General features: G+C 37.7%; 3 protein-coding genes across 3 annotated transcripts in view; 2 read left to right on the top strand and 1 right to left on the bottom strand.

Annotated features, from left to right (window-relative positions):
- Positions 1-21,486, bottom strand: part of LOC311587537 (uncharacterized protein) — a 494,998-nt gene that overhangs the window by 286,608 nt on the left and 186,904 nt on the right. The gene's annotated exons all lie outside the window — the stretch shown is intronic.
- LOC311587533 (uncharacterized protein) overlaps positions 1-21,486 on the top strand; it is a 428,822-nt gene that overhangs the window by 324,062 nt on the left and 83,274 nt on the right. The window lies entirely within an intron of this gene.
- LOC311586314 (vomeronasal type-2 receptor 116-like) lies at positions 763-20,573 on the top strand (the record flags this gene model as incomplete). Its single annotated transcript, XM_084762284.1, has 7 exons — positions 763-771; positions 1,756-2,106; positions 5,405-6,220; positions 8,395-8,622; positions 10,622-10,745; positions 17,444-18,303; positions 20,532-20,573. 7 exons carry the CDS (start codon positions 763-765, stop codon positions 20,571-20,573), a joined length of 2,430 nt encoding a protein of 809 aa, XP_084618410.1.

Genomic DNA, 21,486 nt, shown 5'->3' with positions numbered 1-21,486 from the left:
ACGGGACAGCTCCTGTTAGGAGGCCTCAGCTCTGGACCCCACTTGCCACATCAATTCAAATCCCTTCTAGGAGCCATCGGCCTTAACCTCTGCTTCCATGGTAGCTGTACTCACCCACCTGGAAGCTGTCAGCACTGGCCCACTGCCAGAAATTTAATTATGGCCTCTCAGTCTGCCACTATCCGTGGAAGCCATTGCTGGTAAAAATCAGTTCCAGCCTGTAAACCTGCCCTCAAAGAAAGTCTGTAGGGTTACCGACTGTTGGATCTACGCCTCACCTCAGTTTTCCCGATTGATGTCAAAGCTGCTCTTCCACAGTTCCCTTAGCAGAACTCAGTAGACCTCAAGCTCGTGATTTCTGTTGCACCGCCTCTCGTGGTGCCCGCCAACTCTAGTCTACCACAGGTTGTGGAAGTAGCTGCCAGGGATCCCTCCACAGTAACCGGATGCCTCAGTGAGACAGTGCAGCCCACCTAGCTGCATCAGAGTTTCGTTTCCTACCATTGTGAGCGCTCTTTTACTGTGGTGATGGACTTGGACTTCCTTTTCTTTCTATCTTTAATTCTTGTATCTATTTATTATTTTTATTAATTTTTCGTTACTTTTCATTTTACTTTCGGGTCATAACCCCATCCCTCCTCTCCCCTTGGTCCCAACCTCCCTTGCTGTTCCCGCCTTGCCCTCCTCTACGCCCCAGAGAAGGGGAACTCACACCCACGGTGCATACTTAGTCACATCATAACTGAGGACATTTCTTCACCAATGGCTCAGGTAGGCAGCCCTGACAGGGGAAAGTGACAAAAAACAAACAAACAAACAAACAAAAACATCCAGGCACCAGAATCCATATCAAAGCCTGCCCCACTTCCATGACTAGGGTACCCGTTCTTAATATGTTAGTTTTACTTAGATTCTTTTTCACTGCCTTACACAGGAAACTCTACTCATTTAGTTAATCTGCAAGCTTATTCAAACACTTCTCCTTTAGTTACTCCTTTTTAAATTTTTGTAAAGATTTATTTTTATTTTATGTTTACAAATTTTTTGCTTACATGTTTGTATGTATACGACATGTGTGTCTGGTACTTCTAGAGGCAAGAGGAGATCGTATAAGAACAGCAAGTAATAACACCTGAATAATTTCTCAAGCCCCCCAAATACTACTTTACACAGGTTTATTTGTTTTTGTTACATGTATTTGAGCGTTTACCTTCTTGTACCTGTGTGAATGCCACATGTGTGCCTGGTGCTCACAGATGACAGAAGGGATCTCATGGCCTGGAGCTACAGCCAGTTCTAAGGCACCCTATGGGCACCAAGAACTGATGTTAGCTTTCCTTCATAGGGGGTGTCAGTGTGCCTAGATGCTTGCGCCTCTGTCTATCACCCAAAGAGGCCCTTTAATACTAGGCATATAAACAAGCTTGTTATAATTTTGTAAATGAGTATGAAATTGAATAATTGCAAAACAAATGCACACAAAGCTCTTATTTGCATTTGAAGTGAACTTCTTTGTGACCGTTCAGTATCAGAATGCTTCCATGAGCAAAACATCATAAGCCCTTACGTACTCAGCAGTCATTGGGCACAGACAAGTGACAGTAAAATTCACAAACGCACTGCAAGAAAACAATTACTAGATACAATTCACTGTCTGAGAGTTCAGGAGCAATTCCATGATGTTTCTGAGTTGTCAGGGGCTCATTCACAAAAGCTTTACATGTCACAGGAAAAGTCAGAGCTTAAGATCCCTAGTTTCCTAAATTTGATAAAGAGTATCTGAGGAAACTCATCGCTTTCTTCCTCTGGTTTAGATGGAGATGGAAAAACTATCAATATATGCTGACCTTATACTTTGCCATTGAGGAGATCAATAAGGACTCACACCTGCTTCCCAATGTGACCTTGGGTTTCCACATCTACAATGCTCTTCTTTCTAACCGAAAGACCTTGGAGGGGCCTCTGATGTGGCTGTCTGGAAGGAGTGAGTATATCTGTAACTACAACTGCAAAACTCAACACAAAGCTCTAGGAGTTCTTTCAGGAACCTTGTCTGAATTCTCTGCTGCAATTGGAACACTTTTGGAGCTCTACAAAGTCCCACAAGTAAGTTAGGAAAGTATTTTTGTTCACAATCTCATAGCAAACCTGACCAAAAGAAAACAGAGAGGTGATTTATCTTTACTGTAGGTAGATTTAATTATAACAGTGAATGAATTATCTTGACATGGCAATAATTAACTGGAAAGATTGTGATGAGAAGCACGAGCAGTAAACTCTGGTACTTTCTAAGCAGGTCACTTGGTGGTATTTATGATTCTATCTCCAAACCCTGGAAAAACATACTGTGGGTAATCAGGCTGCATTTGTTCATAAGTCAAAGCCTACAAACAGATAGGTAACTACCAAAGCTAGCATATAAATATATTATAATTCATACAGTGGTCAATATCTCACATGCGGAAATAGAAAGTCCAGGACATGTAATTAACTTTGGTGCAATCCTCAAGTCTGTCACTAATGAAATATTCAAAGGAATTTATGATCTCACTCAGCAAAGTAGATCTTAATATAGCTCTCACAGAGAAAATCTATTTAGATATATCCCCACAATTTACTCTTACCAGGCTACACTGAAGTAAAGCATCCATCAGCAGTTATTGCTATAGAGAAAACACTGGGTGAGCCAAAGGGTTAGAAATAATCATAATTACAAAACCCACAATATAACTCTGATTGTAATAAATCAGTTAAACAATTCATAAATGCAATGTATCCTAATGTAACAAAATTAAACAGACAATAATTTTCATCTGTCTCAGATATTTGTATTTTACATTAGTTGCTAGGTGATGCCTCTGTCAAATCTATCATTAGGTATAGATGTGCCCCCAGATCTTTACAACTTGCATCTTTTAAATTTGAAGAATGGAATCTATAAAAATCTTGGTCTAATATCCAAAATATATAAAGAACTCAAGAAATTAAACACCACCAAACCAATTAACTCAATTGAGAAATGGGGCTTGGAACTAAACAGAGAATTTTCAACAGAGGAATATCAAATGACTGAGAAACACTTAAAGAAATGCTCAACCTCCTTAATCATCAGGGAAATGCAAATCAAAACAACTCTGAGATTCCATCTTACACCTATCAGAATGGCTAAGATCAAAAATTCAAGCGACACCACATGCTGGCGAGGATGTGGGGAGAGAGGAACACTCCTTCATTGCTGGTGGGAATGCAAACTAGTACAACCACTTTGGAAATCTATCTGGTGCTATCTCAGAAAAACAGGAATAGGGCTTCCTCAAGACCCAGCTATTCCACTCCTTGGAATATACTCAGAAGATGCTCCAGCACACAACAAGAAAATTTGCTCAACCATGTTCATAGCAGCCTTATTCATAATAGCCAGAACATGGAAACAGCCTAAGTGTCCATCAGTAGAAGAATGGATAAAGAAACTGTGGTACATATACACTATGGAATACTACTCAGCTATTAAAAACAAGGAATTCCTGAAATTTGTGGATAAATGGATTGAGCTAGAAATGATCATAATGAGTGAGTTAAGGCAGAAGCAGAAAGACTCAAATGGTATATACTCACTTATATCTGCATAGTAGCCCAAGGGGCATGTCCCATGAAAGCCAAACTGAGACAGAGGGGAGGACATTCTATTGGGACTCTAGATGAGAGAAGCATGGGAGAATCACATTTGTTTTCTTAAAGCTGAAGGCTCTGAGATACATGACATTATATGATAAGAGAGTACTTAGTAATGATTTCTTCAGTCTTTCTCTATACCAGATACTCTACACCACTGCAATTTCAACAAGATAAATCTACCATGTCTTTCTTTTATTTTTATTTTTATTAATTTATTCATATTACATCTCAATTGTTAGCCCATCTCTTGTATCCTCTCATTCCTCCCTCCCGCTTCCCCCCTACTCCCCTCTCCTATGACTGTGACTGAGGGGGACTTCCTCCCCCTGTATATGCTCATAGGGTATCGAGTCTCTTCTTGGTGACCTGTTATCCTTCCTCTGAGTGCCACCAGGCCTCCCCATCCAAGGGACATGGTCAAATATGGAGTACCAGAGTTTGTGTGAAAGTTAGATCTCCTTCTCCACTTAACAGTGGAGAATGTCCTGTCCATCAGCTCATCTGGGTAGGGGTTCAAAGTTTACTGCCTATACTTTCCTTGGCTGGTACCATAGTTTGAGGAGGACCCCAGGGCCCAGATCTGCCTGTCATACAGTTCCTCTTGTAGTTTTCCAGGACCCTCTGAATCCTTCTATTTCCTCATTCTCCCAGGTTTTTCTCACCTAAAGTCTCAATAGGATGTACTCCCCTACTGGTAGATAAAGTTTTTCATGGGGACGGACCCCTTGGACTAGTGTCTCGATATAAGTGAGTATATACCATTTAACTCTTTTTGCTTCTGGGTGAACTCACTCATTATGATAATTTCTAGTTCAATCCATTTGTACACAAATTTCAGAAATTCCTTGTTTTTAATAGCTGAGTAGTATTCCATATGTAAATGTACCACAGTTTCTTTATCCATTCTTCTACTGAAGGACACGTAGACTGTTTCCATGTTCTGGCTATTATGAATAAGGCTGCTATGAACATGGTTGAGCAAATTTTCTTGTTGTGTGCTGGAGCATCTTCTGAGTATATTCCAAGGAGTGGAATAGCTGGGTCTTGAGGAAGCCCTATTCCCATTTTTCTGAGAAAGCGCCAGATAGATTTCCAAAGTGGCTGTACTAGTTTGCATTCCCACCAGCAATGAAGGAGTGTTCCTCTCTCCTCACATCCTCGCCAGCACGTGGTGTCAGTTGAATTATTGGTCTTAGCCATCCTGATGGGTGTAAGATGGAATCTCAGTGTCGTTTTGATTTGCATTTCTCTGATGACTGAGGAGGTTGAGCATTTCTTTAAGTGTTTCTCAGCCATTTGATATTCCTCTGTTGAGAATTCTCAGTTTAGTTCAGAGCCCCATTTCTCTATTGGGTTGTTTGGTTTTGTGGTGTTTAATTTCTTGAGTTCTTTATATATTTTGGATATTAGACCTTTGTCAGATGAAGAGTTTCTACCACGTCTTTCAAATCCAGCGCACAGAATATTGTTTACTTGGCTGCTTCAGACATCTTCGTAACATTGAAGCCCATGGTATTTGTCAAAAAAGAAATTCTATCTCATGATGAGAGAGACAAGCTGATACCACAAAAGACATTCTCCTCACCAGTATTCATTTCCTTGATTTTCATATGTGAAGAATGAACTCACTTGTTCTCTCAGAGTGATGTCATAGATACATAGATACATAGAAAGTCAGAATCACCTTTTTCTTTTTCTTTTTTTTTTTTTTCTTTTTTCGCTTTTTCAGGTCACATATGGGCCTTTTGATTTTGTATTAAGTGACAAAGATGCATTCCCATCCCTCTATCAGATGTCTCCTAAAGACAGAGCACTAACCCAAGCTGTCATCTCTTTACTCTTACACTTTGGCTGGAAGTGGGTGGGGCTCTTTGTGGCTGATGATCTGAAAGGGAAGGAGTTCCTCTTTAACATGAAAGCTGAGATGGTATCCAAAGATGTCTGTGTGGCTTTTACACAAAAACTCACAGCTAATTGGAAATCTTGGGGAAAAGATGGTGCTGGTTTTGTGAACTTGAACCAAGACAAAGGAGTAAATGTACAGGTATTCTATGGTGATATAGATGACCTTATAATATTCTGCATTGGAAGTAAAATACTTTTAAAACGAAGACAGGTATGGATCATGGCAAAGCAACACTTAATATATTTAGAGACTATACTCAGTAAAAAGAATAATTGGATAAACTTTTTCAGAGGAAGCTTTTCATTTTCAAAGGAGAGAACTATCCCTGGCTTTGAGCACTTTCTTGAGGGTCTCACACCCTCACAATACCCAGGAGATTTTTACTTCTATAAATTCTGGATTGACAATTTTGAATGTTCACCTCCTGAGTGGATATGTGGAAGTCATAAACCTTGCCCAGCAAATATTTCTCTAAGGAGTAGGCAAGAAAAACATGACGTGATTACCATTTCTGAGGCCAGTTATTCCATATGGAATGCAGTGTATGCAATGGCCCACGCCCTCCATAAAATGCTGCTGCACAAATCAGAACTGGGATCTTATGAAGACACAAATGAATACCGGCTTCTACCATGGCAGGTAAGCCTCTCATGAGCAAAGGAAGCATCAAGAACTTTCATTATTAGCAAGTAATTTACTGTAGTCAAGGAAATAACACATTTGCATCTTATAATTAAAAGTAAGCTAATATGGAAAGTCATTCTTTCACAGTGTTTGTGTGTATATCCGTACTTACCTTACATGATTTTGGGACTGAAAACACTGATTTGAAGACATTGCATCTGAGTGAATTTCAGCAAGTTATACCTAGGGTACGATGAAATTTTGTAAGACATAAGTGTAACTAATATCAAAATACAGCAAGTTCAATAGTCAAAATTTACAGATTTTCATGGAATATGTCCACTGTCATAAGATATATATATATATATATATATATATATATATATATATATATATATATATAATAACCATATCTAGAGCTGGTATTGCACACAAAATGAAATCTTTATTTAAAGGCACATGACTGTAGGACAAAGTTTTGTGAAAAAAATCCTGTCCTACAGTCATAAGTACGAAAAAATAATTGCTTTTTACTATTTTTTATTCTTAATTAAATTGAGATTAAAACCAAGACTGTGCTTCCATTATTCAATATTAGAACACAGTGTTCATGAGCCTAGGCCATATCTCCATGGGCTAGTAATAATTGGTTATATTTTGGATTTAGAGCAACAGGATATAAACGTAGAAGTCATTTACACATATGAGCCTTGATTATCACTTTCAAATAGAGTGTCATTAAGGAGAGTGATGAACAGGTCCATCGGACTTTTAATTTAATCAAAGATAGATAAATAAAAATAAATTTTTGAGTGTATACGGTACTATGTCAGTTTGAGTGTAATGGAAAACAATAGTATTTGACATAGACTTTGATATAGTTTTTAAACATGACTTTCTAGATATGTGCTACTAGGATAGTTAGTATGTTCCTTGTATAGATAACTGAGTACATAAGCAACAATTCTTTATAACAGTAGTTGTTAATTTGGGAAAACAACACTGAATCTCAGAAGATGACGTACTAAGCTACCCTATTAAGCTAGATACGTAATTAAACAATCATGGGGTGGGATGCCTCAGCAGTTATTGCAGAGGAACCAAGTTAGGATGTATTCACACACATGATGGCACACATCTGTTTTTAACTTCAGTTCCAAGGAACATGGCATATTCTTCTGCCCTATGCACTCACCATGCATGCACTCTTTAGACATGCATACAGTTAGGCAATAAACAAATAAAAATAACATGAATCTAGGTCCCAGAGATATCTCAGTGGTTAGAAGTACTTGTTGTTCTTAAGAAGACCCAGGTTCTGTTCATGGTCCCCAGAAAAAATGTTAGAACTGTCTGTAACTCCACTTCTGGTGGACATGCCTTCTTCTGGCCTTCACAGGCACTAGGCACATGTGTAGTGCATATGCATACATCCAGAAAGAACACTCCTAAAAAATGAATGACTCTAAAATATAAAGAAATATTTTTAAAGCTTGAGTTAAAGCATAGAACATTCAGGTATAATTTTGTCTCACATAGTGTGCATATCAAAGTTGAAGGTCAAAAGTTGTGACCCAACCCAAGTCAAGGAGAGAAGTAGGAAGACTGAGGCTCTCTTTTCAGTTGTCTTAAGTATAACTGACACATAAAATTTGTGCATATTTAATATATATTTTCATGACTTTCAAACTTTGCACAAACTCTTGCTAATATTATCACATCAATGAGCTCTCTATATCTACATGTATAAATATCTTCTTAACTAAAATATACACTTATGTTCATTGTGTGGCATAAAAATGGACATATCTTACTATATATGAACCTACAGAAATAATGCTGCTTACATTTTTACTCAAGCATTACTCTAAAAACATCTAAAATTTCTAATTAAGAATTATTTCCTGGTGCTGAGGAAAGACACAGGACCTTTTTCCAAAAAGAATATGTTCTCCACACTACACTAGGTTCCATCCCTTAGACAACATTTCTACTTGTGTTCAGTAACTCTTGCATTAATATCATGTGGAGAAATGTTCATTTCACTAAAAGAACTGGGGAGACACCTAAACAAATCCGGCCTTTTCAAAAAAGGAAGCCATGTTAGAAAGAGATAAAATGATTTTTTTAAAGACCATCCAGCAGTAATTTGTATGAATTATTCCTATCCATATAATGTCTCTCTTCAGCTGCATCCATTTCTGAGGACAATCCAAGTTAAAAATGCTGCAGGAGATGAAATAAGCTTTGATGAGAACAAGAATGCTATGGAAAAATATGGTATACAGAACTTTATGGAATATACTAAGCATACTTCATTACTAGTTAAAGTGGGAGAGTTTATCTTAAAAAGTCCACAAGAGCAAGGATTTTTCATCAATGAAGCTCTGATTAAATGGCCAAGCAACTTTAATGAGGTCTGAAAATTTTCAACATTTAATATGTAGAGAAATATTTGTAAAGAGTAAGGAAATTTGGTTGTGTGATATAACTTTGAAATTTTAAAATAGTTGTTATATTTTAAGTTCTTGGCTCTGTTGTGGTTGTGAGCTTGTGTGTGAATGCTCATCATGTGAGCACACGGGATTGTTAAGGACACCGACAATACAGGTTATCTTCCTCAGTTGCTCTCCATTTCGTTTTTAAACAGGATATATCTCTGAAACCCTTGATTTATTATTTTGCCATTCTCAGTGGACAGTATTACTTAGGCTTTGTCTCTGTCTTCATGATTCCAAAGTTTGGATTGTAGACATGCTTTTGTCTACACCTAACTTTTTGTTTCCACCACTTAAGCATGATCAAACTCAGGTTCCCAGACTTGTTTGGCAAGCACATTAAATACTGTACCATCCCTTTAGTTATGTTTGATGACATTAAGTCAGAAATAAACCATTAGAATTACGTGAAATGAATTTGAAAGTGTGTTTATTAGTGATGCAGTGAATAGATGAATGAGTGTTTATGGTTATATATAGATGTGTGTGTTCTTATGTGTATACATACATATGCACAAAAACACATATTTATATATTCACATATTAGTATTATACATGCATGCTGATGCTTAGTGCTTCTTTCCATTAACACAACTCATATTCAAGCACATCAAAATTTTTTAAATTGTGAGTTAGCATAAGCAAGAAATAAATTATGAATTTTGTTTCAAGTCATTTCTGTAAGAAATGTATGAGAGCTGACCAATATATGTGTTAGGAACTATACTGATTTTTTCCATAAGTGCTGTGTGGATTTATAACTGTTGAGCCAGCTCTCCAGACCCATCTTCCTGTTAATCTATAGATATTATGAGACAGAAACTGAATACAAATCAAGGCAGAAAAGAGGTCTAAGGAAAGATAGAAATATGCCTGTCCTACAGAACGTGTAAAATACAATGAACTAAAGTTGTGTTAGAAGTTTAGTAGTTAATGTGATTAACTAAGAGTGGAATTGGTGAAAATCCTAAGCGACAGCATTTCTACCTGCAACTTCCAGAATACAGTAATGAAGTTTATTCCTTCTCAAGTCTATGATGAAGTTGAAGGCCAGGTAGCTTATTTTTACAAAAAAAAGTTTAGTTGTTTAGGGGTTAAGATGTTTTTAGGTCTAGATAGATATTTTAAGTTAATAATGACAAGATGTGATGGAGATTGATTTACATTCAGAATTTTAGATGAACCAAGATAAAAAAGATGTTTTCTTCAAGGCTGTCAAATACAAATAACCAAAACACTAAGAATGTAGCATTTATATAATTCCTTATTGTGTCATGGTCCTTCTTCATGGCAGTATATTGTATATATGTGTAATAGTATAAATGCATATGTAAAATAATAAATAAATAAATAAATACATTTTTAAAAAGAAAAGAGAAAAAAAGAAAAGGCATAAAACTATCATTAGCATTTGGAGTCAAGGTTGAAAGTCACAGTAATGGTTCATAATTTGGTGTCTATAGATTATCAGAGTGGATGGTATCAGGAGAAGCTGTGACCATCCACAAATAGCCAAACCATCTTTCATGAGAAAATTGAACTTCCTCCTGAAGCTGAATCAGAGTGCATGGGTGTTACTATATGATGGGAAATAAAAAGGGAGAAATGGTGAGGCAAGAGTGACTGGGTTTCTGGGTGACAACCCAACTGTTCCTCTTACATAATTTACATAATAAAGGGGTTATAGCTTGCTGCCTCACAGCAGAGAATGTATGTGTATTCTGCATATTTCACAAAGGCTAGACAGAAGTGATTCACAGTTTAGTCACCATGAAGAATGCTGAAATTTGAGCATTTGGACACGTGCTAACTACAAATGTTCATTCTATGATCCCATATAAAAACATCACAGTTCCAAAGATCAAAATATTTTAAATCATTTGCAGTATTATGACCAGTGTTTCTGTGTTTCCCTCAGACTCCTCAGTCTGTTTGTACACAGAGCTGTGGCCCAGGCTTCATGAAAGTTGTGCAAGAAGAAAGACCTATCTGCTGTTTTTCTTGTGTATTCTGTCCAGAGGGGCACATTTCCAACCAGACAGGTAAAAAAAATATATTACTGTTCCTCTAACTGCTTCAGAGTGCAGGAGAAAACTAAGAAGTGACTTTGTTGTCATAATGCAGGGCTGTTCTCCATGTCTCTCTCACTCATCCCCATGCCCATTAGTAATCACTGCAGATGCCATGTGATCCCCATACCCATTAGTAATCACTGCAGATGCCATGTGATCCCCATACCCATTAGTAATCACTGCAGATGCCATGTGATCCCCACACCCATTAGTAATCACTGCAGATGACATGTGATCCCCATACCCATTAGTAATCACTGCAGATGCCATGTGATCCCCATACCCATTAGTAATCACTGCAGATGCCATGTGATCCCCATACCCATTAGTAATCACTGCAGATGCCATGTGATCCCCATACCCATTAGTAATCACTGTGATGAGTTAAGATTTGAGTGGAAGCCCTCATGCAATTGTGACATCTGCACCCTCCTTCCAAAACATGGCTTTTATTCCATGGGAATGCCATCTCAGCCCTTGCAGGGATGGTATATGGTGTATGCCATTAAGTGTGTGCTCTCCAATTGTCTAATGTCACTTTGTATCTTGAATATACAAGCCTAATGATTCTTTCCTGAAAATTAACCAGTGACAAATACATGTGGGACTGTTCTTTGAATGCACTACAAATGAAATTACATGAGTACATGTGGGACTTTTCTTTAAACGCACCATTAATGGAATTACATTTACAACTATGGTTGCCACTTTCAGTATCAAGAAAAGTAGAAAAAGTAATTCTTGTAAATGAATGTATGGCTGCCTGTAGTTCTTTGTGGTCAACTATGAGATAACATCTACAAGTAATATATGGACTGAGCATGTTGTATTTATAATTACAAACATACAGACATATACATAAGTACAATATTTAATGAAAAGAGTCCATGAATTTTATAACCATTATAAGGGTTAGAGAGAATAACAAGAAGAGGGATAATGAGATAATTATTTATAATTTAAAAATTTTTTAAATTGTAAAGACTCAAATACCAGAAGGAAAATACAACATTTTAATAATGATGACAATTTACTATTTAAATACTATCTTCAAAAAGGCCAACCCTTAAACAACTGTATAACAAACAGAAAACTTCATTGAAAACAATAACATGTTGAAAGATTAATTAAATATTTTTTCTAAGACTTAGTGCTACTCTATGTCAAATTACTTACAGAGTGTTATATTATTGTCACCACTGTAAGGGAATGAACCATTATTTCCAATTTCAAAGACAAAATAACAGATATCTACAGGTAAAAATAATATTTTAAAATATAACTTATTTTTTATGTGTATATTGTCTGTTTGCCTGCCTGCCTGCCCCCCTCTTTATGCTTGTGTGTGCGTGTCATCTGAACATGAGAGGACATTATTGTAGATCTGTGTTCATTTTTTGGCCTTGGCATGTGTTTAGGATTACAATCAAGATTATGTTGCATCCCCCATTCTCCACAAGGCAATTTAAGAACTATGCTGATTCTCAAATTATATTTTACATTACATATTTGTGGTTTTCTTGGACTTTTCTTTCTTTTCATTTTGGAATATTAATGTAATGACTTTATTTCTTATTTCCTTTCCTTCCATGTGAAACCTCTCATATACGCCTCATTGCACTCTTTTACATTAATGCCCTCTTTTTCCATTGATGATTACATGTGATGTGGGCGCACACACACACACACAAACACACACACACACACGCACACGCACACATACACACAAACACTAGTTGCTAGGTGATGCCTCTGTCAAATCTATCATTAGAGATAGATGATGCAATAATCTCTGGTGATGTGCCCCCAGATCTTTACAACTTGCATCTTTTTAACTTGAAGAACTGAATCTATAAAAATCTTGCATTCTCTTTTCACACTTACCTTCACCCTCTGCAGAGTAAACAAGCCAATAGCAATATACAGTATATATTAGGAGTCTCTTAGATTCCTGGCCAAAAACAGAACGATTGTGATGCCTGATATTGGAGGTTTTGTATGAAGCTCTAGTCATAGGTGGAACAATGTCAGCCCAGATGAGAAAGGTTTGTAAAGCTATGTATGTATAAATGTAAAAATAATTAAGTTTATTGTGAGGGGATTTTTTAGGTAAATAGTAATTTTATGAGTCTTTGTGAATTTTTCAGACATCTGTACTGATATTTTACAGATCTCCCTCCTTCTCTGTTTACACAACTCCCCCTTCCCTAAACCAATCTCATTTCCCCCAAATGTCCCATCAGAACACTTATTTTTTGGAGCGTACTTACTGTTTTTCCACTCTCTTCCTACCTTCACATGTGTTTATTTCAATGTTGTCACCACAATGAGTGTCTCCTTCTTTTGCACTTTCCACCTTTGGTCAGTTCTCCCTTGCCATTCCACTCTCTGTGTAACACACGGCCTGCTCCTGTAAACATTCCATTTATTTTCCTATCTTTCCCATTTTCTCAAAGATAGGTACTCACATTTGAGGATTGGGAGCTCAGATATGAAAGAATATGTGATATTTGTCCTCGATTCTGGGTTTAATCACTCAATATCATCTTTTCTAGTTTCACATATAATCCCACAGAGTTCATGATTTCATTCATTTGCAGCTGATTAGTATTCCTGTGTGTACATGTATCACAATTTTATCACCTTTTTGTCAGTCATAAGCTATTTGCATTGTTTCTATTTGCTAGTGCTGTTTTTTTTTTTTTTAAAGCGCTATCATGCTTGCACAGCAAATAAGTTTGGAGGATGGATGGGGAGTCTTTTGCTATGTGCTAAAGAGTTTTATACCTGAGTCATTGCCCCGACCTCCAGGGTTCGACTAAAACTCAGGAGGAAGGTCACCTGTTGAAAATACAAGACACAAAGGAGAGAAAGTCTGACTGATCAAACGCTCAAAGTTTATTAGTCAGGCAGCAGTTTTTATAAGGCAGAAGGCAGGGGAGCATATTGCTATAGCAACCCAGCTGCAAGCTTTTTTCAAAACACAGGGAATTCCAGGCAGGGTCATAATGTCCTGCCACACAGGGTATCTGGCTCCCTCTTTGTCTAGTCTAACTGCTAAACCATAACAGGGTTGCTCCATCTCTGTCTTTAGTCTAACTGCCAACTCACAACAGGGTCAGCTAGTTTCTGGTGAAAGGCAAGCTCTAGGAAAAACAGTTCCTATGATTTTCTGCATACAGGTTACTAGCAATAACATATTAACCTAACTTTACTAATAATAATCTACATCTCCAATTTCTTTCTGAGGGTTGTGGATGAATAATTAATCTGTTTGATCAGCAGTGGCTGAAAGCTATCAAGCACTATTATGGGAGGTGCCAATGTTCTTACCCAGGGAGGAGCTGGAAGCACCATTAGAGTTTCCGTACAATTTGATTAAGATTAATTTTTATTCCTTCTCAAGTCTCTGATGGAGTTGAAGAGCAGATAGTTTAGTTTTACCATTCATCATAGTTATTTAGGGGTTAGGGTGTTGTTAGGTCTAGATATATGTTTTGAGTTGATAGAGATGAGATACAATAGAGATTGATTTACATTCAGAGTTTTAGACTCACCAAGATAGGAAAGATATTTTCTTCAATGTTGCCATGTTCAAATAGCCAAAACCTTATGAATGAGCACAATATTGAAAAGGAGTTGGGTGGTGGACATTTCTGACTTCAGTGAAATTCTTTAAAGATTTTCTCCATTGAGGCTGATATTGTATGGGGGGCAATTTCTAATATATAGCTTTTATTGTATGGATGTATATTCTCTGTGGTCTGACTTTTTCTGGAACTTTTATTGAAAAAGCATGGTGGATTTTATCACAGGCTTTAAAAAATCTATTGAGGTATTTGATTTTTTTTTCTCTATGTCCATGTAGGTAGCATTTACATTTACTGACTTGAATATGTTGAACCACCTCTATATTCCAAGGATCATAGGAAAAAATATTGTTAATGTATGTCTTTATTTTGTTTCCAAGAATATTATTGAGATTTCTGAATTCATGTTTATCAGGGCCACTGAGCTGCTCATTTTATGTTACACGTTTACTAGTTTGGTATTACAGTCATGCTGGCTTTCCAGGACTTTGGGTTTGTGTTTACTTTTTCATATTTTTTAACACGTTAGAAAGGATTGCCTATAGATCTTTTTGCAATGTATGGAAGAACTCTGCTGTAACTTCATCTAGATGCAGACTTTTTAAAAACTTCAATCCTTCCTTTCTCTTTTAGTAGGGAGCTTTTCTTAATGTTTGAATTTCCTTGTTGATCTGTTGTGTCTATTTAGGCTTTTGGAAATACTGTTTGAATCATGTTTTCTTTGAAAAATCTAAAATTTATACATTTCATGGACATTTCTAAGCTTGCTGGGACACATTTTTCTCTTACTTAAATATTTCACTACAATATGCTGAATTTAGTTAGTTTATGTATTATTGTCACTATTGATATTAATTATTTGTATCTTTTTCTTTCTTTGGGTTACTTGAGCCAAGGTCTCTCAGTGTTGTTTATCTGCATAAAGAACCAGCTCTTAATTTGGTTAAATTTTTGTAATGTTCTCATTGCTTTGTTTCATTAATTTCTACTCCTATCTTGTTGCTTTTTTCATATATTATTAATTAATTTATGTATGTATGTGCTATTGCGGCATCTCCTCCCTCCTCTACTCCCAGGCCCTTCCCCTCACCTCATCTCTCAGCCCAGTGCGCCTCTCTTCCCTCTACTCTCAGAAAGTGAAAGCCTCCCATAGATACCAACCAGCCTCGGCCTGTAGATTTGCAGTAGGGCTATGCACATCTTCTCCATTGATGATACACAAGACGGTCCAGTTAGTGTAAAGGGATCAATTAGCAGGAAAAAGACTCAGAGATACACCCTGGTCTTGCTGTTAGGTGTTCCACATGAAAACCCAGCTGAACAACTGTTATACATGTGCAGAAAGCCCAGATCCATCCCATGCATGATCTCATATTGTTGGCTCATTCTCTGTGAGCCTGTGCCAGGGTCATCCTGGGGGACCTTCCTCAGAATGAAGAAAAAAGTTAGTGGGTCTTTTCTAACAGAGTGGTCCTCAGAGGACATAAGGAGTCAGCAGGAGGAGAGAGTGGGCCAAGCAAAATGGTCAGGGGAATCTCACAAATGACTCCTAAAAATTAGGCCTTTCTGTGGCTTTGCCTTTACAGAAGTCAGGCAGTTTCTGTGTCTCTGACTGACTAGCAGCTAGGTGCTTCTTTATTTATACAATTTTCACAAAAAAGAAAAGCTAATCATTATTCAAGTTGTACAGAGCAGGTGTTTCATATTTCATTACACATCCAGGGATACAAGTTTATTTGAAATTAGAAAATACAAACAGAACAGACATTATTATTATTACTGCTCCTATGATTCCAAGTTAAAAATCTAAAGAATGTCACCTCCAAGAAAAATACATTTAACATATGATATTGAGCTTTTTGTCTGGCACTGTATGTTCTATAAGAGCACTCAAAGAGAAAATACCGGAAGTGGTCTTTTCATGAATAGCCAATACTAATAACTTACTTCCTTTACTATATGTGGGATCATTTATGCTATGAAGTAGGAAAAGTTTGTTTTATTCCTTCAGGAGTGTACATTGTATGACTTCCCACTTTAAACTGCATTTACAGAGAGCTCTAATCATATAATAAAATGAACATTAAATCTATAACCTACCCCTAAAATTAAAACAATTCCCAGGATTATTCCTGAATGAATAATAAAAGACAAAGTGTCTTGTACTGAGTCAAAGCATGTCAAAGAGTATAAAAAATCTATTTGGGACTTCTGCAGCTGAGATAGTTCCTGATTGATATGAGATTATAGAGCTGCAATTGCTTGATGCAAGTGTTATATATTTATTGTCAGGTCAGGATTATTTCCTAGGCCAAGGATATGAGATCTATCATGCTCCCACCATACCTTAGGAGAATTATACAGAAGGGGGTTAACAAATATCAACTTAAACTGAGTAACCAGAATAAAAAACAAACAAACAAACAAAACCACCAAAAAACAAACAAACAAACAAACAAAAAACTAGAAGTGCTTATGATGGTGGAATCAGTGTTGTGTATTTTGATCCACTGATGTGAACAAAATACACTTTACACATGTTTAGAATATCGAAGAATGAATAAAAATAAATAATTTTAAAATCACTTTAAGGCTTCATTGACAATTTTACCTTATGTGTATCTGACTAATATGGATTTCACTTTTACTGCCTTATAAAAACAAGAATAAACTTGTGAGCAGAAGCCTTATCCTTTTTTGTTTTTGTTTTTTGTTGTTGTTTTGTTTTTTTGTTTTTCGAGACAGGGTTTCTCTGTGTAGCCTTGGCCATCCTGGACTCACTTTGTAGACCAGGCTGGCCTCGAATTCACAGAGATCTACCTGCCTCTGCCTCCCGAGTGCTGGGATTAAAGGCATGCACCACCACGCCCAGCTAGAAGCCTTATCCTTAAGTAAAGAAGATGAATGACAGAAATGGGATTCATAAATATTTCACGTTTTTGCACCATCAAGAAGTAGAATATTTCTTCCTCCCCAGTTTTTTTGGTGACCCACATTGAAAAATTGTCTTCATGGATTGAATTTGGAATAAATAAATAATTGTGTAGGTTGCAATATTGACCCACTTCCTTCCCACAGATCAGCAGGAGTGCATCCCTTGCCAAAGTCAAGAGTACCCAAACCCTAAGAGAAACCACTGCCTGCTCAAGTCAATTTCCTTCCTGTCCTTCGAGGATCCTCTGGGCATGGCTCTGGCCTGCACAGCTCTGTGCTTCTGTGTCATCACAGCTATAGTGTTGGGGATCTTTCTCAAGCACCAAGACTCACCCATTGTTAAGGCCAACAACAGAACTCTCAGCTACATCCTGCTCATCTCCATCCTCCTCTGCTTCCTCTGTCCCTTTCTCTTCATTGGCCGCCCAAACACAGCCTCCTGTATACTGCAACAAGTTACATTTGCACTTGTGTTCACGCTGGCTCTTTCCACTGTTTTGGCCAAAACTATAACTGTAATTATGGCTTTTCGGGTCATGAAACCAGGAAGGACAATGAGAAGGTTGTTTGCCTCAGGCATCTATAACTCTGTCATCCCCATCTGTCTCCTGATCCAACTTATGCTCTGTGGAGTCTGGCTGGGAACTTCACCTCCCTATATCGACACAGATGCACACTCAGAACATGCTCATGTCATCCTTTTATGCAACAAGGGCTCAGTTACTGCTTTCTACTGTGTGCTAGCATACTTAGGGACCCTGGCTTTAGGGAGTTACACTGTGGCTTTCCTGGTGAGGAATCTCCCTGACACTTTCAATGAAGCCAAGTTCCTGACATTCAGCATGCTACTGTTCATGAGTGTTTGGGTCACTTTCCTCCCTGTCTACCACAGTACCAAGGGCAAAGCTATGGTGGCCATGGAGGTCTTCTCCATCTTGGCTTCTAGTGCAGGGCTGCTAGGGTGCATCTTTTTCCCAAAGTGCTACATTATTCTCCTAAGACCTGTGAGATGCTTTAAAAACAAAAAGCATCATATAAAAAATTGTCATTTTGATGAGTTAATTTAGTCTCTGCAACAAAACTCGTCATAATACAAAATTCAATTATTTACCTACTTTTCAGTAATTTTTCAGAAATGTACATTTAAACAAAAAATAGCCTTTTGCTTCACAAACTCAGACATGCTGTTTCAAAAAAGAAGCTACTGCTGAAAACACATTTTAATAAGATATGCATGTTACTTACTAATTTGTGGATAATATAAATATTCCCAATTTAACTATTGGATACTAATTGAGATAAATAATGCATGAGCTAAATACTTATTCTCTTTGTTCCCTTTTTAGTGTAACAGGGCTTTGTTTGTTGTTTGAACTTCTCCGATGGAATATATCTACAACTTGGTCTCTACAAATGGTAGGGGCTTTTAAACAGGTTGGGACATCACAGATATCAATGTACAGAATTCTCAAAATGGTAAAAATAAATAAATAAATAAATAAATACATGGTTAAGCACTCTAATTATGAAGGTAGAAAATATGAAAGAAGGAAGTGGGTTAAGCTACAGTAAACATATGTAAGAGCCATGAGCAATCATACTATGAATTATATACCCAACAATACATATAATGACTCTAAGTATAGAAATGTACAGACAGAAAGGAGAAAATATGAGCAATGTAAATGTTTGTCATAAATAAGCAACATAGGGCAAGAGAGATGCCTCAGCCTGAAGAGCTCTTGTGAGTTTTGCAAATAATTGGGCTCAATTGCCAGTGTTTACATGAGAGATCACTACTATCCATTGATCTACGTACAGGAGTTCTGAGACCATGTTCCGACTCCTGTGAGGACCAGGAATACATGAGGTGTATATTCATGCATATAGGCAAAGTATTCATATCCATTAAAAATAAAAACAAACACAAGAGGTAGAAAAAAATGTCACACACCTGCAATCCAATGACTCAAAAAGCTCTGGCCACATTAGTATCATGAATACATGTCATCCTGAGAATTTAAATATACTTCCTGCCAAATTTCACACTGCTAGATGTGGATGAAGATGAGCACAACATATGCTTAGCATGTACCAAAAAAACCCTACATTCCAGGACCATCAGCCAATGGTGATGGTGATGGTGGTGATGATGATGTTACCCACCCACATTTAAACCCAACACTCGATAGGGTTAGACCTTAGGTTCGAAACCTGCTTGGTCTGCGTACCTACTTTCAGAACAGACAGTGCTACAAAGAGAAACTTTTCTTCAAAATCAAAAATAAAAGACCAAATTTTTAAAATATAAAAACATTAGCCTTGCAGAATAGGTTAATATTAAATAGCAGTTGCTTCTACTCTATCTTATGTGATTTAGGAATAGCCTATAGTGGTGAAGGCAGGACAGCATGAGAAGGAAGCTGACAACACAGTAGACAGGAAGAACAGGAAAGGGTTGAGTCGATAGACACTCAAATCCCCAAGAAGGAATCTAGAAATGTTCCTCTGGGGAAGAAAAAAAAAACTTCCATAAGCTCCACCAAAGAAAGCCACAAAGAAGAACAAGTGCTTAAATAAATCATCCTCTCTGGTCTCTGAGAGCCTTTTGATTCAATCAACTACATACTGACCAGGGTCACCATAGGCTCATGGTCATCCATGATGAAAATGCATTAACAATCCTAATCGTCTGCAACAGCTCACACACTGTTCAAATGTACAAAGTCTCTTCTGACACAAGAAAATCTTTTGACTGCCACGTCCTGTAAAATAAGAAATCGAGTTCTACCATTCCACCACACAATGCACAGAATACCCCTTCCCGTGCCAGTAGAGAGGAGTGTGTACATAGTGAGGGAAGACCGGACCAAAGAAAGAAACCTGCAGGCCAAACAACAAATCCTGTAGCTCTGTTTCAAATGCATCGGGCTTCAGTTTCAAAAGGCTTAGATGGCCCTATCCCTGCAAGTTCTCATGCATCGCTCCATTTGGTTACTTCCACTCCCTGAAGGGAGCTCTTCATGGCAGGTGTCTCACAACTTAGGAATCTCAATATCTTGTGATTTGAAATGGAACCCAGGTTTCATCCTCAAAGCTTCATGCAATGAACTCTCAAATTATCTTCACTGGGGATCTGACTCTGTCAAACACAGAGGGTTGGCACAGTGGTGAATTGAAACCACAGAGGAAGAATCCATTACCTGAAAACTTGCATCTTTCTTTTTTCCAGAATCAGCACAACATGAGTGATCCTGTCACACTTGGATTCTAAATTGGGATGGACCCTGACATACTTGGCCCACATTTAGAGCAGGTTTTGTATGAAGTTTATTCGTGGAACTAGGAATCACTTTTTCTACTCCTTCCATTAATTGAATGCTTATTAGGAGGACATATTACCTTATGGGCACCTTCTTAGGTTTAAATCCAGAGCTAGAACCTTTTCTTTAATGGAGGCAATCTCCTTGAAAATTCCTTGATATCGTATGAGCATATAAAGGGGGAGGAAGTCCCCCTCAGGCACAGTCATAGGGGAGGGGAGTAAGGGGAAAATGGGTGGAGGGAAGAATGGGAGGATACAAGGGATGGGATAACCATTGAGATATAACAAGAATAAATTAATAACGAAATTTGTGGACAAACGAATTGAGCTAGAAATGATCATAATGTGTGAGTTAACCCAGAAGCAGAAAGACTCAAACGGTATATACTCACTTATATCTGCATACTAGCCCAAGGGGCATGTCCCATGAAAGCCTTCACTTACCAGGAAACTGGGACAGAGGGGAGGACATTCTATTGGGACTCTAGATGAGAGAAGCATGGGAGAACAGCAAAGTGGAAGGATCCAGAGGGTCCTAGAAACCTACAAGTAGAACATTATGAAAGGCAGACTTGGGCCCAGGCGTCCCACTCAAACTACGGCACCAGCCAAGGACAATACAGGCAGTAAACTTTAAACCTCTACCCAGATCTAGCCAATGGACAGAACATTCTCCACAGTTGAGTGGAGAGTGGGGTCTGACTTTCACACAAACGCTGGTGCCTCATATTTGACCATGTCCCCTGGAGGGGGAGACCTGGTGGCACTCAGAGGAAGGATAGCAGGTTACCAAGAAGAGACTTGATACCCTATGAGTATATACAGGGGGAGGAGGTCCCCCTCAGGAACAGTCATAGGGGAA

This window comes from Acomys minous (genome assembly GCF_964271855.1).
Source record: "Acomys minous genome assembly, chromosome: 16".
In the NCBI taxonomy this organism is placed as follows: Eukaryota; Metazoa; Chordata; class Mammalia; order Rodentia; family Muridae; genus Acomys; species Acomys minous.
This window is presented reverse-complemented; position numbering and strand designations above follow the sequence as displayed.